Source organism: Coregonus lavaretus, assembly GCF_964263955.1.
Source record: "Coregonus lavaretus genome assembly, chromosome: 19".
NCBI lineage: Eukaryota > Metazoa > Chordata > Actinopteri > Salmoniformes > Salmonidae > Coregonus > Coregonus lavaretus.
In genome coordinates this window covers 27,217,355-27,241,552 of record NC_140006.1, presented here as the reverse complement: position 1 = coordinate 27,241,552, position 24,198 = coordinate 27,217,355, and the positions used below count along the sequence as shown (strand labels likewise).

Genomic DNA, 24,198 nt, shown 5'->3' with positions numbered 1-24,198 from the left:
CCTTGTAGCACTGATTTAAGGTTGCAAGCAGGACAACTAAATATTGTGGGGAGTTCCTCATTTATTGTAGTGCTTTTGGTTCTGTGCAATGCTGTCAGAATCTGCCAGGTAATATCCCTTATTATTTGCTTGGAGGGAATAACTCACGTTACAGACAGTGCCAACATCTCCAACTGTGATGACCCCTTTTTAACAATCGTACCTCTTCATAAATATGTCTGGGTTGATTTACCCCCACCCAAATAAACAGTTAAAGAGGGAAAGAAAGTGGTGATTTTCAAGCCTTTATTTGATTGGCTAATATGAGCTTTGTTGAAGGTCCTCACTATACAGTTTCATTGAGTGAAGGAGGGAAGGGTAGACAGAAATAGCTGGAGGTGATGTTGGCAGTAGTGGAGAAACAGATAGATGACACTGTTTTCCCTGCTTCCTGTAGAGCCCATTCACCCAGAGACCAGCAACCGGAATGGAAGGAAACTTAAAAAGCTCTGTCTTTGTCACCCCTCCTGGGCATGTACGTACAACTGAAGAGCAGCATATCCATCCAGTGTCTTGGATGGGCAACTCCTTGACTGTCAGCATCTTTGCAGTGAAACACAGGGCCCTGGAGGGAGAGTTTGTTCCCTCATATTTACTTCTACTACTAAGGTGACTGACTGTCTGAGCTCTGACTGTCTCTGGTGACAGACAGACAGGCTCTCCCTGGCCTAAATATACACCTAGCTTATACTGATTACAACAGACAGATAGAGGAGAGACCATTTCAAAGTCTCTCCTCTATCTGTCTCAATAAATATACAATCCCAAGTCATAGCCTATTTGAAATTGTCATCTTTTTTATTTCAAACATGGGCAAACTATCTAGTCTACATTTGGTCTGTCTGTAATAGAGCGAGGGCGATAGAGGAGAAAAGTGCCAGCCCTGGCAGGACTCTCATTTCTCGATTGCCCTCGTGTGACTATTTCTAATTAGAGGGAAACAGGAGGGAGTGGACAGAGAGTGGGCAGGCAGCAGAGAGGTAGAACCACCGCAGTCTGCAAGACCATCACAGACAGAGCAAACACACTCTCAATCCAACATGAGCGATTTCAGCTTCGCTTCGCTCATCTCCTCGTCTCTCCCCACTGGCTTCTTTCTCAGTAGCGCCCCTCTCATTTTGGCTCTGACAGAGTGAAATGAGGGGATGCGGCAGATTCCAATTCCCCTCGACTCCAAGAGTCTAATGCAATTAAGCAAGACTGTTGAGAAATGAAAAAAAGCTGGAGACATTCTTAATCCAATCAAAAGGGCACGCAAGGACAAATTAGTTGTCCAGACAGCTATATCAATACTACCACTGTGCCTCAGGAAAACAATGATTTCTTGTTAATTGTTTGTTGTAATATTTAACAGCTACATAGAGAGTGAATGATATCAGTGGCAATGTGAGAATACTAAGGAAGTCAATGAGGGACAAGCATTGCAATATATGTATGCATTGCGAGAGAGCAACCATTTTGCAGCAGTGGAGGCTGCTGAGGGGAGGACGGCTTATAATAATGGCCGGAATGGAGTGAATGGAATAGTAACAAACACATAGTTTTCATGTGTTCGATACCATTCTATTCACTCCATTCCAGCCATTATTATGAGCCATACAACCATACAAAAAACGGACAATGTAATCATACTAATGTTTGTCCTCCTTTCTCTGAGCCTGAATACTACTTTGTTTCTAAGGGCAATGTAAATCTAGGAAAACAGATATCTTCCTTTTCAGCAACGATGATCTTATCTCATTGTGCCAAAGAGAGGAATGAACAACACATCTTCCACGTTTTCAGGGTTTTGTTGTGCAAGGTCAAAGACAGGAATTTATTTCCTCTCTATTTTATTTTCTTCCAAAAATGCTTTGGATTATATTATTATATTATATTGCTCAATGCTCTCTCTTCATCATTCCCCCTCTTCATCATTGGTTTCAAAAGGTTTGATGGAGTTCAAGGAATCTGGTTCGGAATGAAAGCACCCACAGATCCTTGGCACACAACACTGTTCAATACCATTGAGCCACTTTTGTGTGCTCGCTGGGCTGAGACAGCAGGATGTTAAAACATGGAGGAAAGAAGTCAAGTTAATGGATCAAAGGGTGCAGCAGCACCACATGTAGTCCCATGGCTTATGACCAAACAGAACAGTAAATGATGACAAAGAAACCTGTCAGACACCCATGTTGTCTCATCTGCTAAATGGCATATTATACAGTACAGCTCATGTCACGGACACTATATCTTACAATACATTCACATCTTACAATCAATTAAGTTTTTTGGTGAAGGCTGTTCCCGGAACGTGTTAGAATTCTTTCTCCTCAACTTGTCCTAAAGTAAAGAAATTGTCAAAAAGGATGTATGCCTAACCTCCTGCTGATGTCTGTACATTTTATTTTGTCAGAAAAAATCAAGTGAAAGAAATGATTTTGAAAGTACATCCAGACACTATGGTGTCCCACTTTCTTCAGCTTACAGTACAAACTAAGTACCATAGTATTGATTAACTCACACATGGATTAACCAGGCGAGGCTAACCATTGATTGGGAGATAGAGCTGAGACTGAGCTCCGTGCCCATCCCTCTACCTGCCCTCTTATCTCCTTGAAATCACTGTAGTTGGTTGGAGCTTTTTCCACCTGATACCTTGAAACCATGGTTAACACTACAGAATGTCTTAAAGCCAAAGAAGTCACTGAATAGTTCAGTTTCCAGCTGGTATGTAACTGGCCATTTGTGGATGATAATCATGTAGGTGTACAGTACTTGACACAGACCCAGTTGGCCAGTTTGTTCTAGTAGCTTCTGCCAAGCTATAAATGAGCCAGGTAAAGTATACATACCTATTCTGGTTACATACAGTAGGTTGCATCTGAAATGGCACTCCATTCCCTACAGAGTGCACTACTTTTGACCAGGGCAATATGAGTCCTGGTCAAAATTAGTGCACTATATTGGGAATAGGGTGCCATTTGGGATGCAATCTATGCTATTTGTCTATATTTCCGTCACTTAATCCTTAGTGATGTTGTTTCTGGGTCAGGAATATACAAGGAGATTATTTCAAATCAACTCTCTGCATTATGTATTACCAAGCCTCCTCGCTGGTGTTAATGGAAGAGAAACCCACAAGCCCTAACACACGGACACACACGCACAGACAGGACACATGCACACACATACACACTGTTTATGTTATTGATCTCCATCATGTACTCCGGAGAAAGAGGGAGGTCCTGAGAGAGAAGCAACAGCTAGCCTATCGCTAAAGCTGGAGCAACGTGATGATCACATGACCAATTTCTTCTCCAGGGGCTCCACACAGATAAAGAGCCAAATGGGGAGATTATAATGAGCCGATTGTTCAAGCAATCAAGCAGCTGGAAGCAGCATTTTACTCAAACAAATGCCTTTGTTTTCCAAGATGGTTAGCATGACTGCTTTGGCTGGACCCTTCAGGAACGCTAAGAGACACTTACTGGGAAGAGCCTGAGTTTTCTTCAATCTGTTCTACTGAATTTGTATTCATAAATGTTTTTTTGACTCGCTTGGTATTTTCTTCTCATATGTTCTAATGAGGCTTTGATGGCGGGATGCAGAAGCAATGTGTTTTGCTGTTTGTTTGTCAGTCAGTAAGAGCGAGGCCCACAGATACAAACTGTAATATCAGGGTTGGCTGCACCAGTAACACAGGAGATCCAGCATGAATCAGAGCATTACAGAGAGAAATAAAACCATTTCATCCCATCTTGGGAACCAAACATTGTAAACATCCGAACACACACACGGTTCCATATCACTGCGTAAAGGAATATACAGTAATTTCTTATTATAGTTCTAGGATTTAGTTTGTACAGATTGGTGTCTACAGTCAGTGCCTTGCTTTACCCCATTGTTGTTGCCTTACAGCTAAAGCTTAACTTAACATTGCTATGAGAGTGTCTGGTCATGGCTGGCATTGCTACAGCGGTTTTGGAGCGGTTATGACTTATATTTCTATGGCTGTAAGTGTGATAATGGTAGCTTCCCAAATGGCACCCTATTTCCTATGTAGTGCACTGCTTTTGACCAGGGTCAATAGGAATAGGGTTCTGGTCAAAAGTAGTGCACTATGTAGGGAATAGGGTGCCATTTGGGACGCAAACTCTGATCCTTTCTAAACCATGACTCTGTTGTAGGATCACCCTCAACGGGATGAAGGTGGTTCGACCGGATGTCCGGATTGGCCGCTACAGGATGATCAAACACGAAAGAGACAAACACAATGAACCCAACCCACAAAGGTTTGCATTTGATTTCTATCTTTTCCTCACTAGGTCCCAGATCTGTTTGTGCTGTCTTGCCAACAATGACATAGGAGTTGTCAGGACAGCACAAAACAGATCTGGGATCAGACTTTTCCTTAAGGTACAGAAAGTACAGGTACTGTATCTATTGTTTGCTCAGTTACCAAAGTTGTCTTTTTGATAAAGGTTATCTCACACTCAACACATTATAATGCCAACTCACATTTATAAGGCTGCTCTAAGGTGAATCCCCCCATGTCATATCCCATAGATTTGGTTGGAAAATAACCTCATAACACCCATCATAGAAATGGATTATCATTGTTTATTCACTGCTAAGAGGGCTCTTTCATGCATGAATAGCCGACCCATCAATGACTCTAAAAAGAGCAGATCGATAACTGCATGGCTATATGCAGCGCTATTACTTCTGATTGTTGTCAAACCCCAGAACCCTACAGAGCTGAGCTGCAATTTGCACAACATTATTATTGCATAGCATGAGCACACGCACTATAGAAGTTACAGGCTTTTATTGATCACATCCAACCCCCTTGCTGGCTCTTACCATGCTCGGAAGGCTAAATAACCATGGGGCGGCCATTTAATCATCAGCCTGATCTTGGTTCTATTAGTTTTCCATGAACTCCCACTCCCTATGATTTCCAGTGTGTGAAGATAACAGCCACAGAAGACAACACTCATGTTGATGAGTGCCTCAGACAATACTAATAATGAACCAATGCAGAGCCCTTGCATAGCTAGCGCGAGAGCCTAATAAACTCATTTCCATGGGAGATGAGAGAATAGCTGAATATAAATGAATTAGTTGTTGTTGCTGCGCCTAATGAATTGAAACATGTTGATGTAAGAGGGGTTTGCTGTGCTGACAGAGCCAGGGAAGCGTGCTGTTGTCTGTTTGGCTTGTGGCTGTGTGAAAGGTGGATGGGTTGATAGATACTGATCTAAGTACTTACCATGCAATCCCAATCAACATGAATCCGAGTGACACCCTATTCTCTTTATAGTGCACTACCACAGGGCCTGGTCAAAAGTAGTGCACTATAGGGAACAGGTTGCCTTGAACCTAATACCTACCTAATATGTACCATCACATAACATATTTCTAAGAGATGTATCTTTCCTGCATGAACACACTGTGATGTATGTACATTATTGGGTCATGTAGTATAGGACATGCTATCAGAAATGAATTACAAGGCTTGTTTTTGTAGAAATGAAATTGTGTCATGTCAGCTAGGTTACTCTTATATGGGTCAGAGTAATTACTTGCTGAATTGACACCAGTTGACTTCTATAGACAACAAGAGCAGGGTCAGCATCGGTCACGTTTTTTTTTTTTTTTTTGGTCATTTAGCAGACGCTCTTATCCAGAGCGATTTACAGGAGCAATTAGGGTTAAGTGCCTTGCTCAAGGGCACATCGACAGATTTTTCACCTAGTCGGCTCGGGGATTAGAACCAGCGACCTTTCGGTTACTGGCACAACGCTCTTACCCACTAAGCTACCTGCCGTTGGCTTTATGACAACCAATACATCAGAGACTAGTTTGAAAGAATCTGTCGCTGACTCGCTGTGTGATAGATAGAGAGAGAGAGATAGACAGACAGACAGACAAATTGAATTGAATTGAGAGAGAGAGAGAGAGAGAGAGAGACAAATTGAATTGAATTGAGAGAGAGAGAGAGAGAGAGAGAGAGAGAGAGAGAGAGAGAGAGAGAGAGAGAGAGATCCTTTGACTGTCATTTCCAACACTTTATTCTCCAGCCTGACTTGATTCTGATCCATGAGCTTCAGCTTTCGCGAAAAGCTGTCATGGACTCAATTTATTTGGTGCCAATAAATAATTCATAAATGCCTTGAAGAGGAAAGATAGACAGAGAAACCCCTATTAGGGAAACCTCCCTAAAAAATGTTTTTTGTCCCTCATTAAAATACTTTGGGGATTATTTGAAGTGTTTTGATTCGTAAAATAATACATTTGGGTTTTAAAATGGAGGGAAGTAGAAAGGCCTTGAAAGGGTCTGGGCTTTTATAGCCAAACCTTTTAGAGAGAGAGCGCTGCTCAAAATTCTAACAGCGTATTGGGGAAGGGAAAGGGGAATGTATTCAACCGAAATGTGTCTTTTGCATCTGAATCAGAGAGGTGCGGGGGGCTGCCTTAATTGATGTCCATGTCATCGGCACCCGATGAGGGCAGAACACTGGGGTTAGGTTATTAAGGTCTCTGATGTTTTGAAGGTCCAGTGCAGACTTTGTTATCTCAATATCAAATCATTTCTGGGAAACAATTAAATACCTTGTTTTCAATTAAAATGGTTTAAAAGAAACAAACATAGCGTCTTAGCAAAATGCAATTTCTCAAGGAAGACTTGGACTGTCTGGGAGTAATCTGAGAGAGGGGCCTAATTGGAGGAGCCTAATGGGAGGGATGTGTAACCTGAAAACTAGCTGTTATTGGCGGAGAGGAGGGCAAACTCTCTTCATTATTGGTCTATGAACTTAAACCCCACCCAGCCAAACAAGCTGACATTTCAGGCGGTCTTTTCAAACAGCTCTTACACTAAAAGTGCATTATCATAATTTTCATCATTTCACAGTATCATTCCAACCTTATAGTGTTGCAATATACAGGTAACTGCCTAAATAAAGGAAACTCCAACATAAAGTGTCTTAATATGGCGTTTGGCCACCATAAGCCAGAACAGCTTCAATGCACCTTGGCATAGATTCTACTAGTGTCTGGAACTCTATTGGAGGGATGCGACACCATTCTTCCACAAGGTAAATCACGTTTTTGACTGCACTGCCCCTTTAATAATAAGCTCATAATACGCCCATATACTCATGATGTGTGTAGTACTTAGAGAAAGGCTGCACAAGAAGAACAATAAGTGTAAAATCACTATCCTACAAACCTGTATTAGCCTATTTCCTGTAAAAAAAACTAATTATTCTATCCTTGCACTCTAATTATTATGTTGTATCTGTCCTTGCAGGAAAATGCATTATGCCTCCAAAAATGATTCTTAGGTCAACAAATTAGCCTAGTTTACCATCATTATGCAGCTTCCGTTGCAATCCCAATCTTACCAACCAGACATTCCAGGGCATCCTTCAGCGTATCCAGGAGAGTGTGGTTCTAATCTCTGACCACGGCCAAAGCGGATGTTTTTGATGATTAATGTTGACCACCTCTACTATTATGTTACTGCCACTCATCCTGCTCTGTTTGGTCAGTAGGAAGTAGGAGATGTGATTTAGGCATAATAATGAGACATACGGCTTGCCAAAAGAAGAAAGACTACCATTCATCATTATTCCAAAAGATTAGTTGGCGCTGCCTTACACCGTGGACTCATGCATATTAACTCAATGAATACTAGGCTTCCTCCTTCCACAGAGTAGCGTCATCATCAAAAATGCTTCATAAATCATCATCTCATGCTAAGATAGTGATTTTATGGCTTTTTGGCTGCTGTCTTGCCGATATAAGTTGATACCAAAACATGAATAGGGGATGCTTACTCTGAAGGTTGCCTGCTATTACAGTCCATATTTATGTAATACGTGAGAATAGCTCCGATCTCGAACACAGGCCTCATTGTGAGATCATTGAGAGACTATGATTAAGTATAGTAGTACAGCACATTCAGGCTATTGCCTTTAATCCTCTTTCCTCTTGATAGATTTATAGATACATCTCTCTCTCCCTCCCCCTCTCTTTCTCCCTTGCTCTCACTCTCTGTCTCTCTCTACCATCTCCTTTCTCTCTCTCTCTCTCTCTCTCTCTCTCTCTCTCTCTCTCTCTCTCTCTCTCTCTCTCTCTCTCTCTCTTTCTTTCTCTCTCTCTTGCTCTCTCTCTCTCTCGCTCTTTCTCTGTCTCTCTCTACCCCTTCTTTCTCTCTCTCTCGCTCTCTCTCTCTCTTGCTCTCTCTCTCTCTCGCTCTACCCCCTCCTTTCTCTCTCTCTCGCTCTCTTTCTCTCTCCCTCCCTATCTCTCTCTCTTTCTCTCTTTCACTACCTCCTCCCCTCTCATTTAATGGGCTCTTAGCCTAAAAGTAATTTCGCTTTAATTTAGATTCCTGACTAGATCTGCGTGTAGAGAAATCTCTGTTTAGCTGTAAGTGACAAGGTGCTGCTGCAGGGTTCTTCTTGGGTTGACTTGGATTGTGTCGTAGTGGGTTTATGTCCAAGCACATAAAAATACATATTGTTTGATCCATTCACTGCTCTTTGAAGATTGGATATGCACTGCTGGCTACTGAAGCAGTTTATGTACTCTGAATCCCTACCTCTTTTCAAACAGTAAAAGGAAATCGGAGAAAATCATGGGGTATTGTAGCCTTGGCATTGGACAGTGGATGACTGTTACAGATGGACGATTCCTGTATTTGTCCTCTGAGTTCCAGTACATGCCCATAGCACCACCTGTTGGCCAATATGGGATTAACACGAAACATGCAAAACCAAAATGTTAGCCATGATGATTGTGATAAAAAAAGTAAAACATGCAATAATATTTCACTGTTTGCTACAATGATAACATTTCCCAGTAATAATAATGAGTTTTTGCCTCTTCTTCTCCAGATTCAACAAGATCCAGAACACCAAGAACACTATGAAGAGAGACGGGATCAGCACGTTAACGTACCGCGTGGTCCAGTTTAAGAAGTACCCTCTCTACACCAACATCTCTGTGGAGATCGGCAAGCCCCCGCCCCGGCCTTTCAGGGGCTAGACAGGTAGAGAGCCCCGGCCTGGACATGGAGAGGGAGGGATGGAGGAGGAAGGGAGATGGGGGAGAGAACTATAATGCACAGCAGAGAGCCTTCATCTCCGCCTACACCTCCCTCAGCCTGACCCAGATACCCCCCACTGACCTGGGCTATGAGTCTGCCCTGGCCCCTCACAGCCCAGTCTGAGTGGGGATACCGGTACACACTCGTTGCAGTCCCACCCTGCCGACAGCTCAACGGTTACGGCAGGCCTACAACATGGCTGGGACCCTGACTGACTGACTAGCTGTCAGGAATAGATGAGGACGGAGGATATATCAGATCAGATTCAGATTAATTCCCCTGGCGACAGTGCTGTTCTGGAAATGCACACACTGTACATGAAACACACAGCAATAGGGATCAGGATGACAAAGTCCAGTGCTACTGGTGTCTCGGTCCTGATAACACAAAGCAACAGGGTTCAAGAGGAGTCATATCATATTGGATCATTGATATGCTGGGGGTTGGAGTTGGGTTTGGGATTCAGAGTTACTGGAGCAGAACCAAGAAGAACTGCCCTGATCTCTCTGTGAGAATCTGTCAATCAGAACATACAATATTGTTGCAAAATGAATGTGTACTGTCTGTGCCTGCATCCAACACAGGCTTTCCCCATTTCCCATGTCTCTGACATTGACAAACGGTGCTGGAGGAGAGCGACAATGTGCACCAACTCCGGTCTCTCTTTGGTCTCTTTATTTTGAAAGACAAAGAAGTGTGACTTTCTGTGGAGGGAAACGAGGTTGAGTGAATAAAGACCTCCAGGTAGTGGATGGATATGGCTATCCAAGGAACTAGTTTTGACCTGTTTGTGGAGGTGAAAGGTCCAGTAAATAGAAGAGAAGGTGAACTTCTGGCATGGTTCTGACAGGTGATTATTAGAGACTCTTTTGTTGACGTGTTCTCACTCACAGAGAAGGTTACATTAGATACCAATGGAAGTGTAAACTTTTGCTGTATGACAATGGGTCCAGGACAGTTTTAGAAGAGGATAATCTATTGCTCAAAATTCAATACTCTTTGCTCCATTGTTTTATTTTATTTTTATTTCAAAATGTCATCCACGTTTTTGAAAAGAAAATGATAAGGCATTGATAACCTAATGGTTTAAATTGTGAATAATGTTGATAAGGACAGTCTAGTATGGTGAATATTTGCATTGTAGCATTCATTCCATCCATTCAAAGTCAGAAGCACTGAGGTGATAAGAACAGAACTGAAGTTGGTTATTTCCTCAGGATTGAGTCCCTTCGAATAAATGGAAAACCAGCCCATAAAATATAATTTCACTATTAACACCACCAGTGTAAAAAAGCCTTTTAACATAAGGAAGCATTTTCTTCTCCCGTTCTCTCCTTTTCCTTTTTGTGTACTGCCTAAACACCAAACTGATGCCTTCACAATTGTTATGAGGGGCAATGATAAGGAATGCTGCATTCTGTTGTATGAAGTGATGTGGAAATCTCTCTTTTGTACTATCAATGGTTTTCTTGGCCAGGCTTGAGACAGTGAGTATTTAGAGATGCCCCAACCAACCCGTCCCCCCTCTGTTTATTTTAAAGAGCCTTTTAAAGTGCATCAAGTGCATTTCCCTTCTTTGTTGTTTCTTTACAACACCCTCCATTGCCTTTTATTTCCCTCCCTGGCTCTGCCGTCCCTCTCTCCATGTGCCGTGTGTGTCTGTGTGAACACCACAGTGTTTCTGTACTTGATCATCTGATGAATACACAGACAGCTGTGTCTGAAGCACACTGCTCCTCTATAGAAATATCAGGAGGACTTCAACAATCCTCTCTCTTCTCTCTCTCATTCTGCTGCCTTTTCATTGTTGAGTGTACTATTACTGGTGTGAGAGCATCTCGCAAAGAGAATACTCTACTCCCCATTCTTCACTCCCCATTCTACACTGGAGACCAATGCACTTTTATGCTACTGTATTCTGGATGTCATTACTTCTGTCAAATGGGTGAATACTGTGTATGTACTGCTTTCTGATGGCTGTGGACCATAGGAGTTTGAGTTTGACATATTACTGCCTATGGTCCCAGTATAGTATGATTCATCATGCTGCCAAGCTTCTGCTTTTATGTTCCAAAAGGCTAAATATACTTGGAACTGTGGGAAGAAGCTTTTATATATAGCTAGCATCATCATTACCTAAAATCTGCTTAGCAGAAAGAGCTTACTACTGATGCAGTAGCACACAACCCTGAAAATACTTGGTACTGAAGTTTTAGTCACTGGTTTCATTAAATGAAATGCTTTGATAAAAAAATAGAAATAACGTTTTTGCCAATGATTGTCAAATCGGCTGGTGAGGTCTACAGACTGGGCTTTTTATCAGAACTTCAGTCAAAGATCTTACTGTACAATTGGTGGATATTCGGTTTACTGTACAGTAGACTACAGAATGTGATTTCTGTACATATCAGACTTGCATCAGACATCAACAGCTAGTGATCATGTGTTACAGGTGCATGGACAGGCATTATCATGTCATTTGTGTTGTGAACAGAGAACACGTTCAATATAACTCAGTCTGTTCTGTTAACTTGATATCTATATGGAGATCATGCACAAGTAGGCTACTACAGGAATAATCAATTAGATTGGTACTATTATATCCATTTAGTCATGATTAATATTGGTATATCCATGATATTATCTTGTTTGGCCTATTGTCTGTATTCTGCCCCACTACCCCACACATAGTGACTGTGATATTACATTGTAGGTACTGCATAATACAGATTTGATATGATGCATATTGACATGGGGACCTTTCAGCACAAGCTTAGAGACATCCTTCCCAGGACTGTCTCTCCCACACAACTCGCCAGCTATAAACCAGTGATACAGCACCGCTCCTCGGCTGCATCCCAAATGGCACCCTATTCCCTACATAGTGCACTACTTTTGACCAGGGCCCATATAGGCAATAGGGTGCCATTTGGGACTCATCCCTCTGCACCCTCCCTCCCCACAGTCAACTATTATTGTGTTCAGTTTTGTCCTGGAAATGGATAATTGCGAAAGCATCAGCTTTCTTTGTTGACCATGTTTTTGATGCAGCCTTGAATAAGAAAAGCAGACAGGTGGCAAACTAAGGTACTGTCCACCGTTTGGAGAGTTCTCTCTTTATCCATCTGTTGGCAGACACTGCACGGCTTCCCCCTTCTACTTATAAGTTTCAACCTAATGCCCATTGAGCAAAAATTTCCCTCACTGTCGGAGCAGTCATTTCAAGGAAGTGGTGGGTAACTGAAAGATAAACATGACAGGATGAGGGCATTGGAGAACAACATCACCTACTGACTGCCTTGGGCCTTCAAGCTTGAGTGCATTTTTAAAGATGTACTGTATCTAGGTTTTGTACATTGAATGTTGAAAATGTTATATCTTATATAGAATGCATAATGTTATATCAAACCAACGTTTTCTATACAATCAATAAATCAGATGGTAAATGAGATACACTCATGTGATTGGTTTGTTTTTCCTTGCCAGATGAGAAAATATGTTTCACCTGCATTGTCAACTTCGTCCTAAATGACACCCTACTTCCTTTATAGTGCACTACTTTTCAACAGGGCCCATAGGGCTCTGGTTATGACTAGTGCACTATGTAGGGAATAGGGTGCCATTGGGATGTACCATCCTGACGAGGGGGCTGATACTTGTTTTTTTCCCCATCCATTGTGTCCAGTTGCCATGGCATTCAAAGAAACCTGTAAAACGTTTCTCCATCGATGAGGAATAATCGAAAATGTACTGAGACTGAAGAGAATAGAGTGATAGAACCTTCTCCTGCTTCCAAAGGCAAAGTGGAACTGGTAGCATAATAACTGATTATAATAGTTGAGCCACTGCTGTTCCTTCAGAGGGAGGTTCAGAAACACCATCACATTGCATTGCAGCTCAAATTGAAACGCTAAACTACTTTGTTATATATTAGACAGAAACTGGCTCTAAGGGGATCATACGCCTTGGGTGGAAATTGTTTGCATTAGCTGAATTATAGTAATGTGGTGCACGTTTTTAGAATGATCTACTAATGGCAGTGTTGACCAAGCCCCGCTCCCATCAGTGGATGCATTACAAAGAAAGGATCATTTCTAGGTAGTGTTAAAACTACGTTCATACTGTCTCAGAGATAAATCCATCCCATAACTCGTTTGAACAGAAAACCGAACAGTTATTGTTGAGGGGCGAGCGCTGTCCCCAAACTGTCGACAAGAGGGATTTGGGGAAATTGGACAATGAACCGCTGGCATCCCCTTAGTGACAAGACATCCAGTGTGTAATAAATAAACATCCTTCTACACAACAATGGCAGCACACTGTAGTGGACAGTATAATTAATGGACATACAAGGACACTTTGTTTTCACTTACTGTAAGTTGACATTGTTTTTTTTTTAATGAAGGATGGAGGGAGTTCCTAAAGGCATGGATAAAAGATAAACAACATACATCTTCAATAACATACTCAAGAGACACTATATTAGGAGAGTCGACTAGAGAAGTGTAATGAGAGCCTTGCCTGAAATGACAAAGCTTGGATGTTGGCATAAAGTCTATCCATGCCAGCATGGACCAATATGCTGCACAACAACATACACAAGAAGAACGATGTCTTTCCTTTAATGGGTTTCATGCTATGGTCCCTTAAGAATGGACGTAAAGGAAGAAAGTGAACATTGTTACGTTTTCATGTTCATACCTATGAATCTCTGACATTCTTGATAGTGAATTGTTTATAGTTTACAAACCTATAATATTCATTAAAAAAAAACATTTTGCTTACACAAGCATTTAGCTTACAGAACCTCTAAATTATTTTCATACATTTAATGTTCCATTCATGACTAATTCAAATAAGATGGAGATGGTATACCTCAATTAATATCCATCAAAGTTGGTCAAAATCTTCCAATAACACTACTAGAGAAGTATAACATCCCAAAATGTAGTATAGTCCCTATAATCTACACTACATTGAAACATTCTTACTAGTGTAGAAATATGTGGCTACTTCACCTGCTTAATCCTTGTTTAGAGTACACACACAAAAGCAGAGGTCTTCAGACTCAGTTGGGTCAAACTGTCCCCTCCTTCAACTACATTAGGAAATGTTTTGGGCAAATAATGTTAAAAAGATAGTTCACTCCCACACCAAAGGTATTCAGATGTGTTTAAAGATATCAAAAGTGGTCTAATAACAAAGATGAGAATCATGAGATGGTCCCAAACCATCTCTTGCCTTGCTCAAGAGTACATTGACCGGTTCTTTCACCTTGTCGCCTCGGGTATTCGAACCAGCGACCTTTCAGTTACTGGCCCAACGCTCTAACCATCCTGCTGATAACCACCAAACATTCAGGGGAAAATCGGTCTGGGGTGAAGTTTCCTCTAGGTACAGTTCTAGGATCAGCTTCCCTTCCCCCAATCCTAACATTAACCATTAGTGGGGGGAAATTCAAAACTGACCCAAAATCTGTGTCTAGGGGCAACTTCACCCTATACCAGGGCAAATGACTGGTCCTACTTAATCAGTTCTTCTGGCTAGCCTCTTCTGGGGTGCAGTTGCGTACGCGGGAACAGGTGGCCAAGCGGTTGCCCTCCCAGTAGCCAGCATCACCTGAGTCGTGACAGCGGCACTTGGTGCAGGAGTCCACCCACACTGGCTCACCCCCTGGAATTACCTGGCTCCGGGTTGAATCCACATAGCAGTTGGGCCCTGGGGAAACACACACACACAATCATTTCTGTTAACTTGCTATTTGGTTGTGATATTTTCCTTTGCGCTTCTCTTTCCATGGGGATAAACGGTCACCTCTACCATAAAGAGGAGAGGGTATTTTTATGATCAGTAGAAATGTGAACTTCAGACAATAAATATTGATTACCTCCGAAGTACTGTGATTGAAAAAATGATATACTCTTAATTACGCGGTCATAGACCACCTAAACTCAAACAATGAATGCATCTTCATTTGGCTATTTTCCAACTTGATAAACTTCCTTTTAAAAGCTACTGAGTGTCTCCGCAGAACAGGAGAGAGAGAGAATCAGTAATTGGTAATGGTGCGTGAAGCGGATTATTTCATGCTGATATTGCTATTTCTGCCCCCCACTACCTCTACTTCCATTTGTTTGCATAAATGATCACCTTCATATATTGTTGCTTGTGGTGCTGACAATAGTAATGTGACAAAACTAACAGCATGCATCACTCTAAGGGGTAAATTATGAAGAACTTTTCACAGAGAATAGACAATGTGAGGAGTCTGAACATCATATTCCCTGTCTCTAGCCCTCATCTCCCTTTGGCTTGAATAGAATGGAACAAAATACTTTTCAGGGTTCTCCCCAGGATTTGTTTTACAAGATGGTGCTGCTGAGTATGGTGGGGGGTTCTATGTCATAAATAACCATGAGATGTATACAGGTCAGTTTACTTACCCTCTGGGCACTCTGGGCAGCACTTCCCTTTGTTGTAGATAGGGTTGACGCAGGGCGGGGGGGCGCAGTCTGCCACCAGGCAGCGGGCGATGCCGTCACTGTCACAGGTACACTGCTCGCACTCATTGGGCTGCCAAACAAACAGAACAAAACACAGGCTGTCAGAGACAGAGGCCTCGTCCCAAATGGCACCCTATTCCCTTCAGAGTGCACTACTTTTGACCAGAGCCCAAATGGGAATGGGGTGCCATTTGGGATGCAAGTGTTCTTTAGACTGCCACTGGCAGATATCAATGTTCGACATGAGCAGTTGGACAGAAGAAAGTGCTCTTTCATAGAGACAGGGCAGTCGACTGATTCTACAACGATAAGATTGACTTATGCAGGTGCTTTCAATTTAACTGTGACAAGTTTAACTGTGTCAGCATGTTGGTTTTCCTGAGCTATAAGCATTAGTGTAGATGCTAGCCTATAGCCCATTTCAAGATATATCTGAAAAAGTGAAGTCTGACATATAACAACCATAATGCCATGTTTAAGATGTGATTATATATGTGTAATAAATGCTTTATGGTTGAGGACTATGAAGGAGATTATTAAAATATTTACAATGTACCTACAGAAGAACCTCAATATCAAGTGGGTGATTTGTGTCTATATCTGTTCTCTCAATTTACATATGCACTGTCACATTTGAATAGACTTGCTGTAAGTGTAGCATTCACAGCATCATACTGCCTCCATGTGGCAGTATCTTCACCAGTTACAGTCCCTGTCAGTAAAAGCTTCAGCTACTACTGTATCAAACTTGAAAGAACAAGCTTTCATAGCAGTTAGTAGTTCTACAACAAACCACAGGGTGGCGCAATTTAACCATATTCGAAAATTGTTCAGCATGCAGTGCCAGAAACAGTCCGACGCCCAGAGATGTTTCGGAAAAGAAAGAAAATGAAATGTACTGCTTTTCAAGTTTTTCTGGGTCATAAGACGCTTATGCAGTGATATATTAAGAGACATGTTAACATTGAATCAAATACGTTACTTTTGAAAAAAGTATCTCCAAAGTTGCTGATGCGTAATTGCGCACAGAGAGACTTTGGAGAGCCGATTTCAGGACGTAGCACAACGCTTATTATAGTAAGAAGAAATTCAATATTAGTCAACTCAATAGACATTTGAGAAGTAAATGACATCAAATAAATATTATGTTTATTCATTCCAGGTAAAGTTTCACTTGATCATCTCGTGCCAAGTAGGGGCTTATGCTTGCTGTAGCCTACCTGGAAGTTTTGTCCCAGTTCGTACACCACTCCCCGGTACTCGCAGCCTATTTTCTCACATCTTGGACAGCAGTCAGTGGGATAGTGGCTGACATGGATGCAAGCGGCCGGCAAAGAGGTACACTCCGTCCGTGCACAAGATGACCCCTCTGTGGTGCATTCACACTGCGTGCAGTGGTCCGATTCTAGAAAGTACCATTCTCCCACATAGTAGACGCTGCCGTTCGCATCACAGGTGTTCTCATGTCCAGCCACAGAGAAAGACAGACCGAACTGGACACAGAACAGTAGAGACAACACGGAACGCATAACCCCCATCGAATAGTGCTGATTTGAAACCATTTTCATGACCAAAAAACTATCCAAAACAAGACGAAAGAGATTGTGTTTTTCCAGTGTCCAGGATTTTAAAAAATAAAAAATGTGCTTTAGTGTTTATGGTCATTTAGCAGTTTCTGCCACATTGTTGAAGAATATAAAATCCTAATAACAGTTTCAGATGTGCATCTAGCCTACAATTTCGGCTATATTCTCGAATGCCCAGCCGGTCTCGCACAGATCCGAGGCAAGAAACGTGCAAAGAGAGGGAAAGTGATTACGCCTCTATGGGGGTTATGTTTCAATTTACACGTGACTACCCAGTCTAGTGCTTAGACTCTGGTCCGTCCCTGCCTGTGAGCTATAACCTCCTACTCATTATGGTCAAAATTATGAGAAGGGGTTTTCCCCTACAGAAATAACTATGGCTACTGATATTCGTTAGCTAGACACAATATTTAAACTGCCTTTGAGATAAGACATTGCTCTCTTTTTGTTATCGTTCCTTTCTATGAAATAAGATATTCATGTGTGGTTATTATAGAAAATACATCTGCTTTGACTTTGTATTCAACCTGGTTAATGCAATAGGAAAAAAATTATTAAAAAAATAAAAATAACTGTAGTCTATAACATGAAGCTGAAATAATGTTCCCATGGATTTTCCAGTGCCAAAATTAAACTATTGAACATTTTATTTACACCAGCCTTGTGCTAGAAATAGTTTATTCTAAGCAGAGGTAGAGGATACTGATCTCGCGATATTTCTGCCTTGGAGACAAGAATGTTTACACTGGATACAGGAAGCAACAACAAGGTAAGTTTAGTCTTTGATTTACTAACTAGAAGGTTAGCTAACGTTTCTCTCAACAGTTTTAAAATGTACAATTTAAGCACAAATAGAATGTGCATTAAATTACTCAATTAATGTTACTGAGATGCTGGACTTTCTTGTAAATGTCATTAGCTATCTAACAACTAACCAAGCTAGCTAGCAAACGTTAACTAGTTAGCAACAGTAGTAGCCAAATGAGGCAGGCAACCCACGAGCACACTTCTGCTACTGCTGGCAAAACCGGCAAATTATTATTAGGAAGCAAATGACTTCTAGGCCAGACATATTTCAATGACTACTTTAAATTCTCTCCTCTGTTCGACCGTTTAAACTGCTAGGTGCCTTCATGGAAGAATCCGAATGTCCACTCTCGGTGTGGAATCTTATCGTGGAGCATGTCCCCGAGCCAGAGCTCCCAGAAATCCGGGGTTTGCTTGGAGATACTTTGATTGACATGTACACAGAGATTTATTCTGAGGTGAGGACCAAGCCATTTTAAAGGGGCAATCTGCAGTTGCTACATACATGTTTGAATGTATAAATGAATGATATAGCTATCTGTATCCATTGATTCTTTAATAATATAACTTATAAATGCCTCATATGAGCTTAGCTAGTTCAACTGTCGTACCCCACTAGAACCCAAAATATAAGCTTGTTTTACTCCAATGTTTGTAAACAAAGTAAATGTAAACAAACACTGTATAGCTTCAAAATATTGTTAAAACTATACTTTTGATATCATGGATGGTCACTTCTTGCATCCATAGCTCTGTCTATGAATTTGAGAGTGGTTACATTTCTCCAGCCCCATCCATCATCTTTTTACAGAAACAGTGGTGGGGAATTACTTTGTTATTGTTTCATCTGCTGATTCTCACTTTAAGGGTGCTGTTCATGTTGGAGGAATGACTGAGCATGGTCGTGCATTGTTCAAATATCTGGCTTTAGGTAGCAATCAGCAATAGCTGACACATTACATTTGGCCAAAACAATAAGGGTGGACTGGAAATCACTTGAGCAAGTTCCCTTGACTCAATAAACTTTCCTAACAACTCAAGATAGAAATAACTACCAGATAAGTATATGTGGTTGGCAAATGCTATGCATTAGTACTTTAAATAGATTACATGAAACTGTGAACATGACACAATTAAAGGCAAGACATGAAAGCTTTAGGTAGATTCTACAATGTACAATGAGATGCTGTGTAAAACACTAGGAGCTCTAGTGAGGCTATACATGCAGCTATTCAAGACTAGGTCCTCAGATTGTTCCAAATCAACCCACACACTGTGGCTCGAGTCTTTCTTTACACCAGGGGTCCCCAATTACATTCATCCGCTGGCAGATTTTTTTCTTGAGCGGATGGTCGGGGGGACGGAACATAGTTAAAAATAATTTGTACACTGCAAATTGACCGCAAGAATCCCAAATAGATATAGTATTTGACAAAAACAGAATAATTTCAAACCTTGGTTACATTGGGAGACGTTCACATATGTCTCTATATTTATGTGTGGGAATATTTGGGAACATATTTCCTAAATTAAAATCACTTTGAGCTGAGTTCCTGGTGATTTTACAGTCCTTTTATGTCCAACAACGGAAATTATTTGCAAATTTTTTTTGCTCATGAAACTGGGGGGGAGGAGGCAAATACAATCACCCATGTGACATATTTGGCTAACGGGCCACCTACTGCTTTACACTGTTTGTTCTGAAGCCAACTACTCCGTCTGAAGATGTTATCAAGTAGCATACAACAGGTCAACAGGGACAGAAAGGCTGTCAGCAAAAAAGGATATGCGTAATTTGCATAATATTGTACCAGGCTGGCTAGGGAATTACAACTCCATTAGGAATGCAGGAATAACTTTGAATGAAGTAGATCATGTAGGGTTCATATTCAAAAAGGAAAAATAAATATGTATGAAACCACCCATTTCCTGTCTGGGTCTCCAGTCTTAACTCTCCCCAGTGATGTTATCCTACAATTATGTTCTGCTAGGGACAATGTTTTAAATGTCCATATTAGATCAGTTCAGTAGTGTAAATACAGTCACACTCTACAGGCCAAACAACTAATGAAGGAGACCCCAGGAATAGTTGTGTGAATAGAAGAAAAATGACACAGGCCCTCAAATTAGCTTAGCATGTCAGGGGGCCAATCGAGGGGTTAAGAGGGCTAATCCTGCCTTGTTGATAAGATCAATATGCGCATATACATGACTTAAAGGGTCACACTGACATATTTCTATGCACCGACTGGTTAAAAACTCTTTAGATATAAAATCAAATCAAATGTTATTTGTCACACGTGCCGAATACAACAGGTGAAATGATTACTTACAAGCCCTTAACCAACAATGCAGTTCAAGAAATAGAGTTAAGAAAATATTTACTAAATAAACTAAAGTAAAAAATAAAATAAAAAGTAACAATAAAATAACAATAACGAGGCTATATACAGGGGGTACCGGTACCAAGTCAAGGTGCGGGGGTACAGGTTAGTCGAGGTAATTTGTACATGTAGGTAGGGAAGGAAGGACTTCTAGTAAGTATTAGAAACAAAGCACTTGAGCCCTATTCACTCAGCCAGCCTTGCATTTCCCTCAGTATTTTTTGTTGTTGCTTTCTACCCTGTAGTAAATTAATGCTTTCCCTTAGCGTTAAATCTCTAGATGAGATATCATAATAATACTACCCAGACTGGCCTTTTCTCCATCAAGGTCACCATTGTCTGCAGTAGTTCAGATGAAATAGACAGCTCCTTTTAAGTTTAACACAGGAAATGAGGAGGCCGGGGCACATGTTCTTGGATCTCTGCCAAACCATGTGGGTTTGAGCTATCATATGTTCTCCAGACATTAGTAATGCCTGTGTCACTGGGTATGGCATACGATTCAGTCAATGTTTGGTTTGTGGATGGATAGCATGAAAAATATATTATTAGATTAGCCTATTTCAAATGTTTATCATGTTCCACATTCAACCTCTTCAATCTCTATTGTGAAGTTACAACAACACCAATGAGTCAACAACTGAGGTTAACCACACTGTAATTCCTTCCCCATGTCGTCTGGTGGGTTTCACTTGGAGATTAATAAAGCAATGAACAGCTTGTTACTGTTGTTAGCATCCTGGGGGCTCACTCCATAAACACCTGCTTAGAGAATGGCTGGCTGGGGCATTATGGGAAGCAGTGTGTGGATGCCTGGCCGGAGTTCAGCTAGACATAGTGGTAGTGTGTGTGTGTGTGTGTGCGTGTGTGTGTGCATATGTGAGGGCACAGCCAGATTGAAAGACACAGGGACCGACCGTGTTTAAACGTTCTCCTCTGGACAGCAGTGGGCTTTGAAGCTGGCCTTTCCATGGAGCATAGACACTGAATGTCAGGGACCAGGTGCAGAAAATGTTAATAGACTCCAGACTTTAAACTTCTTTACCAGCACTGTGGCTCTGCCGCTCTGCCATCAGCCAGAATATTTGCTAGACTTTTTCTCTCTCCTTTTTTTTAATCTCTGTCTGGCTACAGTTTCATAACACTTTTTTTTTTTTTCAGCAGTAGCCCCTTTAATTGTTTTTTTCCCTGAAGGTAGTGTTTTTAAAGAGTAGTGTGCAAACTTGTTGGGGGAAACCAGCCAACTGAAAAACCCATGCAGTAGTTCTATGCCCAACAGTGGCCAGCGCATATTAAATAGAACACTTATGTGAATTATAAGATTTCGATGGGCCAGGGTCTCAATTGAATATAATGTACATTTCACAGGTCTTTCTGATATTTCATCATTCATAATGACTCATCGCTCATTATAAGCCTGAAGTTACACAGCGTTGTCTCCTGATTTCCTATCCCATGTCTCCCCATGTTTCCAACTTCCAGGTGACTACGTGGCAGCAGATTTGGCAGACGGTGCACCATAAACTGGGTAACAGGCCGAAGAGACCTCGCTCCCCCCTGTCTGACCCCCCTGCCATCAAGGAGCTGCTGAAATCTGAGATCCAACTGCTGCTGGGGACCGTGAGAGAGAGAGCAGCCCTAGAGGGCAGGTGAGGAGAAGACTCTTGTGTGATTACTCAACTCCATGGCTGCGTCCCAAATGGCACTATTTTCCCTATATAGTCCATTACTTTTGACCAGGGCCCATAGCGCTCTGGTCAGAAGTAGTGTACTATCTAAGGAATAGGGTGCCATTTTGGGACACATACCAATACTATGCAATTACAGTGCAGTTACTTAAGTACTATGTAACAACAACATGTTAATACAACATAGTCTATTAATCACTGGTGACAACTTCTTTGAATATCAGCAACAACAAAAAAGCTTTGGAAGAAACTACTGCCATTACCCTGTTGGCATTCCTTTCCCTTCCTCTTCTAGTTTGTTATTCAGTTTGGAATTGATAAAGCATTTATCAAATTGTCAAACACCAACACTTCTTCTTATGCCATGATTGCCTAATGGTTGAATTTTGAGAAAAATATATACAGTGGGGAGAACAAGTATTTGATACACTGCCGATTTTGCAGGTTTTCCTACTTACAAAAATCCAGAAAATCACATTGTATGATTTTTAAGTAAATAATTTGCATTTTATTGCATGACATAAGTATTTGATCACCTACCAACCAGTAAGAATTCCGGCTCTCACAGACCTGTTAGTTTTTCTTTAAGAAGCCCTCCTGTTCTCCACTCATTACCTGTATTAACTGCACCTGTTTGAACTCGTTACCTGTATAAAAGACACCTGTCCACACACTCAATCAAACAGACTCCAACCTCTCCACAATGGCCAAGACCAGAGAGCTGTGTAAGGACATCAGGGATAAAATTGTAGACCTGCACAAGGCTGGGATGGGCTACAGGACAATAGGCAAGCAGCTTGGTGAGAAGGCAACAACTGTTGGCTCAATTATTAGAAAATGGAAGAAGTTCAAGATGACGGTCAATCACACTCGGTCTGGGGCTCCATGCAAGATCTCACCTCGTGGGGCATCAATGATCATGAGGAAGGTGAGGGATCAGCCCAGAACTACACGGCAGGACCTGGTCAATGACCTGAAGAGAGCTGGGACCACAGTCTCAAAGAAAACCATTAGTAACACACTACGCCGTCATGGATTAAAATCCTGCAGCGCATGCAAGGTCCCCCTGCTCAAGCCAGCGCATGTCCAGGCCCGTCTGAAGTTTGCCAATGACCATCTGGATGATCTAGAGGAGGAATGGGAGAAGGTCATGTGGTCTGATGAGACAAAAATAGAGCTTTTTGGTCTAAACTCCACTCGCCGTGTTTGGAGGAAGAAGAAGGATGAGTACAACCCCAAGAACACCATCCCAACCGTGAAGCATGGAGGTGGAAACATCATTCTTTGGGGATGCTTTTCTGCAAAGGGGACAGGACGACTGCACCGTATTGAGGGGAGGATGGATGGGGCCATGTATCGCGAGATCTTGGCCAACAACCTCCTTCCCTCAGTAAGAGCATTGAAGATGGGTCGTGGCTGGGTCTTCCAGCATGACAAAGACCCGAAACACACAGCCAGGGCAACTAAGGAGTGGCTCCGTAAGAAGCATCTCAAGGTCCTGGAGTGGCCTAGCCAGTCTCCAGACCTGAACCCAATAGATAATCTTTGGAGGGAGCTGAAAATCCATATTGCCCAGCAACAGCCCCGAAACCTGAAGGATCTGGAGAAGGTCTGTATGGAGGAGTGGGCCAAAATCCCTGCTGCAGTGTGTGCAAACCTGGTCAAGACCTACAGGAAACATATGATCTCTGTAATTGCAAACAAAGGTTTCTGTACCAAATATTAAGTTCTGCTTTTCTGATGTATCAAATACGTATGTCATGCAATAAAATGCAAATTAATTACTTAAAGATCATACAATGTGATTTTCTGGATTTTTGTTTTACATTCCGTCTCTCACAGTTGAAGTGTACCTATGATAAAAATTACAGACCTCTACATGCTTTGTAAGTAGGAAAACCTGCAAAATCGGCAGTGTATCAAATACTTGTTCTCCCCACTGTATGTTTACATTTTCATTCATCAGACAGAGGACCAAGGAGAACGTGACATTGTTGGGATGTCTGTGGATTTTGTTTCCAAGGCCAGGCTTCTTCTCCCCGTCTCGCCATCCCTGTCTGTCTGCCTATTTTTGTTAGTTCCAGGTGATAA

At 41.7% G+C, this 24,198-nt stretch overlaps 2 protein-coding genes across 2 annotated transcripts in view; one reads left to right on the top strand and one right to left on the bottom strand.

Annotated features, from left to right (window-relative positions):
• Positions 1–12,594, top strand: part of LOC311146866 (beta-1,4-galactosyltransferase 2-like) — a 164,174-nt gene extending 151,580 nt beyond the window's left edge. Inside the window, exons 6-7 of the mRNA XM_084183481.1 lie at positions 4,209–4,313; positions 8,928–12,594. Of these exons, the coding sequence (XP_084039607.1) occupies positions 4,209–4,313; positions 8,928–9,078 (256 nt within the window). The 3' untranslated portion in view covers positions 9,079–12,594. The remainder of the gene's footprint in view (positions 1–4,208; positions 4,314–8,927) is intronic.
• Positions 12,595–13,505: 911 nt separating this feature from the next.
• LOC311146580 (von Willebrand factor C domain-containing protein 2-like) lies at positions 13,506–17,433 on the bottom strand. Its single transcript, XM_084183097.1, has 3 exons — positions 16,863–17,433; positions 15,583–15,712; positions 13,506–14,857 (listed from the first exon to the last, which is right to left on the bottom strand). The coding sequence occupies exons 1-3, from the start codon at positions 17,208–17,210 to the stop codon at positions 14,670–14,672; spliced, it is 666 nt and encodes a 221-aa protein (XP_084039223.1). The 5' UTR covers positions 17,211–17,433; the 3' UTR covers positions 13,506–14,669.
• Positions 17,434–24,198: the final 6,765 nt, after the last annotated feature.

Excerpts from the sequence above, each read along its gene's own strand:
- LOC311146580 (XM_084183097.1), bottom strand. The coding sequence starts at position 17,210 with ATGAAAATGGTTTCAAATCAGCACTATTCGATGGGGGTTATGCGTTCC. Across the intron at positions 15,713-16,862 it reads AACTGGGACAAAACTTCCAG|CCCAATGAGTGCGAGCAGTG; the intron begins GTAGGCTACAGC and ends TTTGTTTGGCAG. Across the intron at positions 14,858-15,582 it reads CTGCCCAGAGTGCCCAGAGG|GGCCCAACTGCTATGTGGAT; the intron begins GTAAGTAAACTG and ends GTGTTTCCCCAG.